We start from the raw sequence: 12,703 nt of genomic DNA on the forward strand, positions 1-12,703 counted from the left end.
TGACAGAACAGTATCAAATTCTACGATAGTATCAATATAGTGGCAGAACCAGGGAATTTCAATTGTGTTTGTGTGCTTTTTTTGGGGGGTGGGGAGGGGGGCAAAGTATATTTTTCTTCCTTAATCGAATATCAGGAGCTGTACAGTGCGTCCCAGAATAAACGAAACCGAGATTTAGCGATCATTTATCATAATTCAGTCATAAATAAATTAGACAAATGACCTACCAATTTAAAGCTTAGAATCTCCTCTTTCATCTGATATTACTTAGGTTATTTCTTATTCACGCATGAGTGAGCAAAAACAATTTGAAGAAAGGATACCAAAAAGTCATTTGGCGGGGGGTATCTGGGTTTCAAAAAGAAACCCACATTTCTGAAAAGTTCAATATCTGCTCTTTAATTTGGTACCTAAATTACAGAAAATGGTCAAGAAATAAAAAAGTTCTGGTCATTTGAAATAAGGCTTGTATTTCCATAATTTCATGAGATAAACGTGTTTTCACCGGTTTCCCACAGAAGCTTTCGCATGGTGAACAAAAGACTCAATGCATGGCTGATCGTCAACAAAACAGAGTGTCGAGTGAGTTTGAAAGCCAGCCTGGAGAACCTCTTAATTTTATGAAATTATTGAAATTCAAGCCTTATTTCAAATGACCAGAACTTTGTTATTTCTTGACCATTTTCTGTAATTTAGGTATCATATTAAAGAGGAGATATTGAACTTTGCAAAAATGTGGTTTTCTTTTTGAAACCCAGATACCCCCGCCAAATGAGTTTTTGATATCCTTTCTTCAAATTGTATTTGCTCACTCATGCGTTAATGAGAAATAATCTAAGTAATATCAGATGAAAGAGGAGATTCTAAGCTTTAATTTGGTAGGTCATTTGTCTATTTTATTTATGATTAAGTAATGATAAATGATCGCTAAATCTCGGTTTCGTTTTTTCTGGGACGCACTGTATACTGAAGTGTTATACTGGTAATCCAGACCTCACTTTTTATACTTCTTCTTTCTTCCCTAATTTTCCTCTTCAAACCATCCCACCCCAAAACTGCTTGAATTGAAAATTGGGGGGGGGGGCTGTAATACTGACTGTATTAGTGAGATTTCATTCTCCTGGCACATTAAGTGTCACAAATTTTTCATATTTTCTTAGTTTGTTAAATTAGTGCTTACCCAAACGGAGAAAAGGACAACGGTGCAAGAAGATTGTCCATGGATCGGTAGAGGGAGAGATCGTTCATGGATTTGGATTTCAGTTCTTTTCTTAATCTCCTGGCTTCAGCAGGGTGCTTGAAACGAAAGAGATTGCTTTGACCGATAGACAGAAAACAACCTAAAGAAAAAAAGAAAAAACATTTCTAAATGTTTTCATCTTGTGTTGCCTCTGATCAACTGTGAGACTCCAAAGGGCTAACTTCAAAATACAATTTCTCTAGAAATTACAGTTCATGGTACCTTGCTATCTACCGTGATTAAATACCTAGTCAGCTGTGATATATCAATCAAACTGTCAGCTCAGCATATCTAATTGACAGTATATTCCTTATTACATGCATTATTGAATACATTACTGAAGATTTCTACATGTATTTCATCAAGATTCAAGATTAAGTATTCAATATATACAATGTCTACTTCAATGTCGAGTATAGATATTTGTGATCAACTGGCATCACTACAAAACATGATAAATATAAACACTCATAGATACGAAACAATGCAGCTCCATTATATAGAGATAAATTTATCCTGATTTGACTACAAACATCAATTCAAATAATTCCAATTTATGAGAAATCTTTAGCAAAATGCTTTGAAATCAAATATATTATTTCAAAAGTGATTCATTTGTATATGCATCAATATTATTTTGTCTCTTCTTGTATCACATCCTCTGTTACATTGAAAACATTTCTTCCCTGTTACTTGCTGTATGCTATTCTTCTCATAAAAAAAGATTTTTTCAGTTGCATTAAAATTCAATACTACAAAGGCAGCATTATAATCTGCTTACAGTTTCCATCTAGTTTTACATGATCTTTGTATATGAAACTAATCTTTTTATAATCTTCTTTTACCAATAAAACATATTTGACCTTTTCATTCATGTTATAGAATCATGTGCTTTAAATGACGAAGATGTGCAAAAGACTGGAATTTCCAAATTATTTCCCTAATTATAGACAGCATGGTTGTAAAAGGGTACCATAGAACCATTACATGAAAGCATCGCTAAGTCATAGTTCAAATCCATCATATTACCAGTTCTTTGTCAATCTATCTAAATAAAATCATATTGAAGAGTCTACATACAGTCCGACCTCTCTTATCCGGACATGTTGGGACCAGCACCAATCCGGATAAGGGATTTATCCGGATCTGGGAGACCCAATATTAAATACACGCAGCTGCGCTGCCGGCTGCCTCCCCAGGCCACCGGCGGTAGCTACACTGCACTATTGGATTGGGCGTACGGTAAAGACAATATTCACTGCAGAGTCAGTGCAAATTATAGGCAGTGTTTTATATTGAAATGAAATCGATCGATGGCCAAATCTCTTGGATAATTTACCTGCTAAAATGACTGAGGTATACATCGAGCATACCTCGAATGAAAGTGAATGATTCGATGAAACCAAGTTTTAAAATTAGATCGTCGCGGCGGGTATCGCAGCTTCGCAATGTCAGCCATTGTTCCTCTGACTGTAGGCTCAAACATGATAGATGGCGCTGTCCGTATTGAGGCCTAAAGTTAGCTGGCAAGACATGTGTTGTTTTTCCCGCGAAGCAAAAAGAGAAACGTGATGAAATGTTTGCGCTGCGCCCTGATTTACTGGAAATCATCATTCCTAAAGTTCTTTTGGTGATTTGGGTGAGATATTTTCATGAAAAATATGTTTGGTGTAGGGTGACTATGTAATCAATATATATGCAATCAAAGTGAGTTTATGTATAGGATTGAGTTTAGATTGAAATCTCATTTCCTCACGTACCTGTACTAGATTAAAAAATTAAAAAAAAAAATCTCGGCAAGTGTGCGTCCGGATAATAGAGAGATCCGGATAAGGGGAGGCCGGATAAGAGAGGTCGGACTGTAATGCCATCAGAAATGATAAGTCATGAAAATTAATGAAACAATGCATTGTTGCCAATCATACTTTATCATCCAAATTTTCCGGGGCATCCCCCTGCTTCAGGGATAAAGATGATATGTGAATATCCAATTCTATAAGTAGCATTGTGTCACAATTATTAATTTAAGTTTCTACAAAGTTATTGAGACCCTTTAAAATACATTTAACTCCCCATGCAACTTTGAAATCCAAACATAGAATCTTCTGCCTCACTAACCTTGCGTTAGCTTGGTTGGTTCCGTGATAGCCTTGCCATTGACAGCGCAGTATGCCGCTTGGATCGGGTGCAATATCACCTTACCATTGGTACACACAATACGACAATGCTCATCCTGGATGTCATGGCCTATTAGCACTGAAGAGGAAAGCATGGAAAACATCTTTGGATTATTGATACAGTCGAGAGTATGATGTTTAATGTACATTGTCAAAAGAAGGGATGGGAAACAAAAAGAGGGATGGCAACATAAGGAACAGCAGGAAATAAGATAATTCGAAAAGAAATAAGAGGAAGCGTACATGAAGAGAGAAAAATTATATGCAGCAATGATGATGAGGGGGGGGGGGTAGGGAGTATGCATGTGGCTGTAAAGCTGCTCAACATATCATATGATCTGCACCACATATTCAAATGGGAAGGACATGATAAATCAAAGTAATTAAACTTTATATTTCAAGGATAGGAATAAGAATTGATCATGGAGTCCTTCAACAACTAAGCATAATCTAACGTAAGTAATCATAATCAATGCAAGAATCACACAGATGTTGACTTTCAGAAGCTGAAATAATTCAATTTTCGGAAAGACTCCATGAATAATTGCTGATTTAGCAAGAAAGTCATCTTAAATGACCTTGTTATAAACTGCAGAAATCCTGGCATCTGACTGACCAAGAGCAATACTGTCGATGAAAATCATTGACAAAACTTTTCGTGAAATATTCCCATTTCCTCTGCCTGAAATCAAGTTGCGAGGGTTTGAATTCATCATTTTTGTTTAAAAAGTCTTATCCATCACAATACTGATCACTATAAGTATTAACTACATGTAGATCAGAATGTAAATAGTGCTAACTTCAAATAAGACAAAAATATAAGCCCTAATATTGATTGAGACTCTTCATCTGCAGCTACATACAATAAAGCAGATTTGCACAATTTCTCTCAAAATTATAATGTTAAAGGAGTGAAATTCCTTACGTTTTGCACCAATACACCTAAAAGGCGCACTTTGAGTAAATTTCAGTGAAATTCATACAATGATGCCTGAAAGTCAGACTAATATTAGTTTTTGTGTCAATGTCATCACAACAAGACAGATTCCACTGTGCACTTTTTCAATATACAGGTATGGAGATGTGTTCAGGAGGGATAATGATCATGTTTTGAGAAGGGTGGTTGAGTTCTAGGTGGCTGGTTAGAGGGGAAGGGGACAACCGAAGTGGACAAGGAAGAAGCAAGTGATGGAGGAAAGGAGGAGGGTTAGGTTGAAGGAGAAGGATGCACTGAACAGTGGAGCAGGGGAGTGAAGATGATCTGTGTGAGTGCAAGGTGAAGTGCAACCTTCAGTGTCAGGGGCTAGACCGGATATGAAATCTGGATGACTGACTTACTGATATCACATTTATTATCAGCATCTTGATGACCTACAGTGGTGGTTCCTTCCTTGATATGGTAGAGCTTAAGACCAGTACTCAACGGATCATCATCAATCACACTCAGATGAGGAAGCTCTGAGTCCAGCACCACCCCCACACCTTCTGACCTCAGGGCTAGCGTCCGTTCCTGTGATCAGGAAAAACAGTTAGGGTCGTGAAGATGGGTATCTGAATATTATTTCAAAGACTGTCAGGACTTTTTTTATTACTGGGTCAAGACCTTTGACATTTCATTGTGTCATAACACTTTGCTGTGCACTGCTAGCTACCACAGTAGCACAAATATGGAGGTAATCCAGGGGTGGGTTAGGGTTAGAGCTACAGCTATGGTAACTTTACCATGGTAACTGAGCTCAGCGGCCAATCACAATCTTACTTCATGTGGTATTTACAATAAAGGCAAGACTACCATAGTTGTAAATCTTTATGAAAAGGGTCCAAGGTGCAATAATTACTATGATAACTATATCCATTGGAAAGATAAATATCTCCAAGCATACTAAAGTTGAACTTATTCATTCTTTGGGTAACACTTTGGCTGCAAGAATTTTAAAGGAGTACTGGATTTATTCAGTGTAAACTGGTAGATGGCATCTACTGTGAGGCTATGACATGGGTGTTTCACAAAGATTTAAATATGACTAAAAGGAATGCTTCACAGCCAATGTATTCGTATAAACAGAAATGCTTTAGAGACCTTGTATTCCTGATATCTAATGCATAATCTCATTCATTACAGTAATATGCAGTACATAAGCTTTTTCTGAACAATGTAGTAATCAATGCAATATGTACCCCACCATCATAGAATTTAAGTGAGATTTATAATTAGAATCATTTTTTTCAATGCAATATGTACCACACCATCAGAGAATTTAAGTGAGATTTATAATAAGAATCCCTTTATTTTCCATGAAACACCCCAAATTATCTAGCTGATACTCTTTTCATGGCGAATGTGAAAAAAAAAACAAAAAACAAATGAAATAAATACCTCAAGAAGGTTCTGTGTTTCCTTCCACTTGGAGGCCCACTCTTCAGTCAGGACTTTCACCTGTAACAACAAAAATGTATAAACAATTTTAACAAGACTGTATTGGCTAATATAACTAATGAGAAGTATAAAAGTAAGACAAAGGAAGAATGTCATTCAAAACGGTGAGTGAAGAACTATCAGTGTAAATAATGTTGCTAGGTAACTAGATGTATAAAACAGGTTGGATGTAGATTATGAGGAAACATTAATGACAGTCAAAATATCACTTGAATATGCAACTCTTTTATATTTAAATGGAACCTTCATTGCTTTCTTAGACCTTCCATCAATGAAGACCATTGTTCTGGACATATGCAAATCTACAAGTCGTTCCACTCGCATGACAGATGAGTAGCATATCTGCCCTACTGAACATTACAAATGAATAAGAGCATGTCAAAAAAATCTCAGCATTTGTTCCTACAATCTGTTTTTTTAATACTTTTTATGTGATTCTTTTAAACATGTATATTATCATTCAAAATAACATAGATATTCCACCCTTTTGTTTTAATTTATAGTCACGACTTGAAAGAAAAACAATAATGTGATGTACAAAAATATGAAAAATACAGGAAGGTAAAACCTATCAGTATTTCTTAGATTAATCATTAATTCATAAGATCTTAAGGAATTGAATTGAACTGTGATAACAGATAAATTGTGCTATAATTTGTTATTGTGTATGTGTATGTTTTATCAGCCTGGGAAACATCAAACTAAATTAGTAAGATTGTACAATTGACTTTTACTAATGACTAAACATTAAATATTAATGTAATCAATCATAAAATAAGTCTTATGATCAATAACTGTTTAGAACTGATAGCTCCTCTTTTATAGCTTACCATATAATTAGTTATGATGAATTTTACCATTGAATTTACCTTTTATGTAAGAGGGCCCTGATAAGGGGAGTGTTTCACAAAGACTCTGACAATACTACCGATAATAGATCACGTCAGATCACATGACATTGGCATGATTTAACCAATGTGGTGATACAATAAATACAGCATGCAACTGGGAAACACCCCCTCCCCCTCCTGATATGATGAAAAACGATATAGTCAACAAAATGAAATTTTTTAATTCCAGTAAGAAATTTTCAACAAAAATACTCTTGTGACAATCGACCTTCAAATATACAATCACAATAAGTGTTTGTTGTTTTCAAAAGATGAAAACTAGAGTCAATTACAAACAAGCACTCTTGGTGGCATTGTAATCGCATCTAATTGTTTTTCTTGTATAATTGGTTTCTGGAGTCAGAGAGAAAGATTTTAACTAACAAAATAGAAAGATTTTTTGTTTTCTGAAGTACATAGATAGTACAGAATTACAAAGAAGATTTGAAAGATCAATTGCATTGTGGGATTATTCTGAAATAAAATCATTTGAATGTTCGATGATCAGGAAATAAACAAATACTCAAATGCATTCTCCATGGACAATCTGTGCAGATATTATACAATAATATTCATCAATAACCCTCTCTGTTTCTCTATTCTCTCAATGTTACTCTATCTCTTTTTGTAATTATTTTCTGAAAGAGGAAGAGAGAGAGAGAGATCAATCATAGAAGAATGACTATCAAATTAATGAGTTTCTTTTAGGATGAGATTTATTATTTTTCTTTTTCACTTGCATTAATTCAGTGAACAAGGAAACCAAGAATGGAGGCAAGGTTTGGGTCAAATTAAAAAATGAAAAAGTTCACACAAGCAGCAAATCTTTCCAAAATATTTGTGAGAAGAAAATATTGCTTAATTTAAAAATATCTTTGAAAAATCAGCATTATATAATCATTTTGTTCATATTTGTAATGAATATTATTAAAGATTAAAAGAACTTTGCTTTTTTTCTTATACATTAAATGAGTCAAAAGAAGCAAATTTGAACATTAATATTTTACCTAATGAAGGGCTAGAATAGGAATTACTTCCTGGCTCCATTTTTTTTTGATGATTAACAAGGGGCCCGTTGTATAAAACTCTTTACCTTAGAAAACTCAGGTTGTTTTTACTGGAGTTTTTGCCCTGTGTTACAGTCAATGGCAAATATCAGACTAACCTTAGTTTTCAGTTTTTACTAGGATTTTCTCAGGTAAAAAGTTTTATGCAACAGGCCCAAGGTGTGACTTATAAATATCAATCTCATTCTTATTGTGGCATATAGACATGTAAGTGTCACCACAACACTGAGTACACAAAGGATTGGAGGGGTTAAACACTATCATGTGTTGACAATGATTTGCCACTCCAATCTTACGTACATGTATGCTCAGACTTTTCTAATATCGCTGAATGAAAATTTGTGTTAATAAATCTGCATCATCATGATCCAACTTTGGATTAAATAATCAACTACTTGGCTTACAACATCCGGGCAGTCCTCCATTAAATTTTTCTGCAACTGAATGAAAACCAGTCTTTATTTGAATTGACCAGTACTACACCATGGGAGATTCCAGACATTTAGATGATAACCATGACAATCTTACGAAAACACCATCGATAATCCCAAAATGACACAAAAAAAACAGCATGATAATTAACTCATGGCATCACATGGTATACATTCAGACCTACCATATCGAGTAAAATACCTGTAAAATTACAAGCACTAGTTTGACCTAAACATAATGTTACCATAAGTCTATGTCATATCTTTTAGCAAGGAATCTTTTCACAGACCTGCCAACCTCTGGGAATGAAAAAATTGTATTCTGGGATAAAAAACTGCATTTTTCCCCAAAAAGCTGAATTTCATAATAAAATGCATTACGCGCACGCTCATCACGGCGCTCAATCTGCATGCAAGCTATAATTCCCACTGGTTGTAACAAAATTATTGAAAAAAAAAAGTTACCTGAAATTACATTGATCCAATAACCATATTTGTGTTATTTTCCAATTATTTAATTTTTTTTACATCATAGTTTTCAAAGAAAAAACGTACTGTCGTATTTTGGTTGCAAAAACGTACTAAATACGCCAAAAACGTACTGGTTGGCAGCTCAGTTTTCATAGTAACTCCCCAGCTTGTTAATTGCTTTGTCATTGATGAAATGCATGAAATGTGAGAATTCCCAATAAAATAAAAGTGCTTGCAAGATTTCAGTGAGAATGATGTGGCTTTGACTTTTGGTAAAGTACCAGGTGGGTGTTTCATAAAGCTGTTCATAAATTACGAGCAACTTTTAGAACAACTGGTGATTCTTTCTATGGTAAATGATTCTTTTACCATTAAATATTCAATGGTGATTACTTAGCACATAAGAAAGGTTCACCAGTCTTTCTTAAAGTCGCTCTTAACTTACAGACATCTTTATGAAACGGCCCCCTGAGATTACATTGCATGTAAATCAATTTACATGACAAACATTTGCATTAATAATTACATTAAGATAAGACAAAAACAAAAAGCAACGTGGATAACATTATATACTCATCTTGCAGATGGGATAGAAGTTCACTTTCATACTGCTGATATCCTATTTGCTTTCACACTACAAAATATATTTTTTTTCTAATAGGGCAGGTGTGAAAGCCCCTAACCTCCCAGAAACTGTATCAACAACCTTCAAATGAAAAAAAAAATTAAACCTGTAAACATCTCCTGACATCAAAGTGGGGTTTGAAAATTATTTTCCTCCTGGCAGCAAACCAGTGATGTCATATGGAAATGGGAAATGGCTAACTTGCGTCATTATAATGAAGGCTAGAAAAACAACCTGCAAATCTTGAATTTTACTGATAGAGAAGATTCACCTACTGTGTTACCTTCAGGTATCTGTCTTCATAGCCATATAGGGGATTCTTATTGTAACCAAAATAATCTGTAATACATCACTGAAATGAATGGATACATCCTGGGGATAAATTAACCTATACAACATACACAACACATACATGTAGATAAAAAATACACTACTAAATAAGTTGTATAAATAAGTTTTTGAAATGTGAATAAATAAGTGAAAAAATGAGTCCTACAGCAACTTCGAGAATTAATTGATCATTAAATCAATTTATTGAATAAGAGAATGATTATTCACTAATCAATCATTCGAATAATTGATATCGTAATAACACTATAACAAAACAATCACCAAAATATTAACCAATCATTGCATGTAAATCAATTTACATGACAAACATTTGCATTAATAATTACATTAAAATAAGACAAAAACAAAAGGAAGCAGCAGAAAAAAAATATATTAAACTATCAATTAATGGTGACTTGCACTGCAAAGAAAATGATTAACAGAAGATGCATTGCTACTGAAAGTAGAATTTTCCTGATTTCATTCAACTGGACGTTGTGGTGTGCTCCTGTAATCCAAGCTGTGGGGAAGTTACAAATTGATGCAGAGGTTCAAGCCCTGGTCACGTCTTTAGGATGGTAACGTTAAAGGTCGGCCCCAGACGTAAATAATCATACTTGATTGATACACGTCTGACAAAACTCAAATACACACACCCAACAAACACTATGCATGGGATACTCTCAACTAATTTGCCACCCACCTCCTTCTGTGCTCTGATTGGATGTTGCCTATTCACTGGATCATGTGCTTAGCCTGCTATTATCCAATCAAAGAGCTGATCATTCTTCCATCATGCACCTTCATACTATAAACAATAGACCTTCCTTTATCCAGCTCATTGAGAAGGTGTGTATTTGGAAGGGTATCAGGAGCAACCCAAGCCAAGAGTTTCTGTCTATTATCTAACGAACTTGGGGAAGAAGAACTCTAAACATTTTGGATTGTGTCCAGTTCATATGACCTGATTGATGAGACTTGTGTAGAAGGCTCATGATCCCATACAGCAGTGACATACATGTTCCAGTATTACAGAAATATCAAAGATAAATGTAATTTGCTTACAACTGTTACTCACATGTCTTCTAATGAATAGGAATATTATGTTAATTGGAAGAAACTTTAACATTTGTCTTCTTCAATTTCTCAGTGTCAAGGCCTTGTCCGGAAGATCAATGGAGGTAAGATAGTATTCTTGCTCTCAAACCCCCCTTACCTAAACTAGAATAAGTCTATGTTGCATCTTTTTATCAGGAATTCCACAGCTATACATGTGATATGCGTCTTCTGCAAAGGCTTTCCCGCATTTCCTATTGTTTAGTCTGTGATGCAGATTAGTGATGAAAAGACGCTGAGGAAGCAAAAAATGCTGCTTTGGCTTTTCTCCAGTTGTTTTACTATTTACAGTAAGCCATTTCAACTCTGGGTTGAAAATATTCAGATCTGAATAAAAAGAGCTAGAATCACAGAGCAAAATGTTGAAAATTTTATCAAAATCTGATAAGAAATAACATAGTTTTTGAGTTTTAAAATTTATCAATATTTTGTGAAAACAGTTATATGCACATCATCAGGAATATTCCAAACCAACCAACAAAAATTTAATCTGCATGAAAAGAGAATCAAACAAACATAATTAATACAGAAAACTTCATCAAATCAGATATAAAATTAAAAGATACAACATTTTGAAGCTTCACTTTAATACTTTCACAATTTAAAAGTTACATGCGCAACCTTTTCAGTATGAAAATTGAAATACCTCAAATCTTTCCTCATCATAATGTGAAACAGGATTAGTTCCTCTTTGAATATATGGGAATGTCATTTCCGTATTGGCTCAGTTGGTAGAGAGTCTGTAGCACAACACGGAGGTCAGGTGTCCATTCCCCAGTCAAATCAGACCAAATAGACATTAGAAGATGAGAGTTGCTGTTACCCTTTTTGGCTTTGAACGATTCAAGGGATAGAGCACAATCAATCTGACGCTGCATAGTGGCTGCCAGGTCCACAATCGATTGAGCAAAATGAATTTATGAAGGATTTCTAAATCAGATTAATATTTTGAACAATGAAATATGGTTCTTATTTTCATTTACATATTCAAGCAACCTATCCTGATTTAATGAAGATGCTTCCTCATTGTCAAATCTGTAAAAATTGAAATGTTTTTTTATTTCATATAACAAAATACAAAAGGAATGTGTGTGACATCATTGACTCTCTCATTTGCATATCACACGTGTTGTGCATATAACTTCTTTTTTTTTTAATAAGTGAAATTTCAATTTTATAACATTCTTATTTAATATCCCATTTTTATTTTAACTTTCCAGTGTTGAATTTTTCTTGATTCTTTCATATTGGTAATAAAATAAAGCAGGGGAAGGCGGGGTAAGTTGAGCATAGGGGCAAGTTGAGCCACCATCCCCAGGCCAATAATGAATGAGTCAGACATTATGGTGGTGTCATGTATTGATGACCCATTAAATAACCCTTACCCCCACCACATTGTTTTCAACTTTGAAACAAAAAGTACTTTGTTTAGAGGGAAAAATACAAATTTCAGCCAAAAAGTAAAAAAGGGTGTGAAATAGATCATTGCTTTTTACACACACACGTCTTTATATATAATAAAGAAATAAGAACATTATTGTTAGTCTAGGTATAGATTCTCATTCTTGTCATGGTCTTTTACAAGATGGATGCATAAAAAATATGTGGATGTGAAAATATCGCATGAAGTTTGGAATGGGGTAAGTTGAGCTAACCAACATGGGGCAAGTTGAGCCATGATAATTCTTATGGTAATGTATAATAATAAAAAAAGAAAACTCTTAAAAAGCCATTGATATGCAGGCAGAAAGGAGCAAATTCACATGACAGTTCTTTTACTCATAGAGAATGTCAGTATTTATAGCGAATTAGAAAGTGAAAAGACTTTAAATAAAAAAATGACATGCTGGTTCTTCCCGCATAGATTTTGTACATAGTTTTTGTGGCTCAATTTACTCCAGAGGGAGGCACAACTTACC

The 12,703-nt window shown here is 34.4% G+C and overlaps 1 protein-coding gene across 1 annotated transcript in view; it reads right to left on the minus strand.

The window, feature by feature from the left end:
• Window positions 1–12,703, minus strand: part of LOC121419136 (kinesin-like protein KIF16B) — a 74,907-nt gene that overhangs the window by 17,792 nt on the left and 44,412 nt on the right. Inside the window, exons 16-19 of the mRNA XM_041613464.1 lie at window positions 5,795–5,854; window positions 4,756–4,927; window positions 3,359–3,496; window positions 1,181–1,340 (exon numbers count right to left, since the gene is read on the minus strand). Of these exons, the coding sequence (XP_041469398.1) occupies window positions 1,181–1,340; window positions 3,359–3,496; window positions 4,756–4,927; window positions 5,795–5,854 (530 nt within the window). The remainder of the gene's footprint in view (window positions 1–1,180; window positions 1,341–3,358; window positions 3,497–4,755; window positions 4,928–5,794; window positions 5,855–12,703) is intronic.

The sequence above is a fragment of the Lytechinus variegatus genome, chromosome 7, assembly GCF_018143015.1.
Source record: "Lytechinus variegatus isolate NC3 chromosome 7, Lvar_3.0, whole genome shotgun sequence".
Taxonomy (NCBI): Eukaryota; Metazoa; Echinodermata; class Echinoidea; order Temnopleuroida; family Toxopneustidae; genus Lytechinus; species Lytechinus variegatus.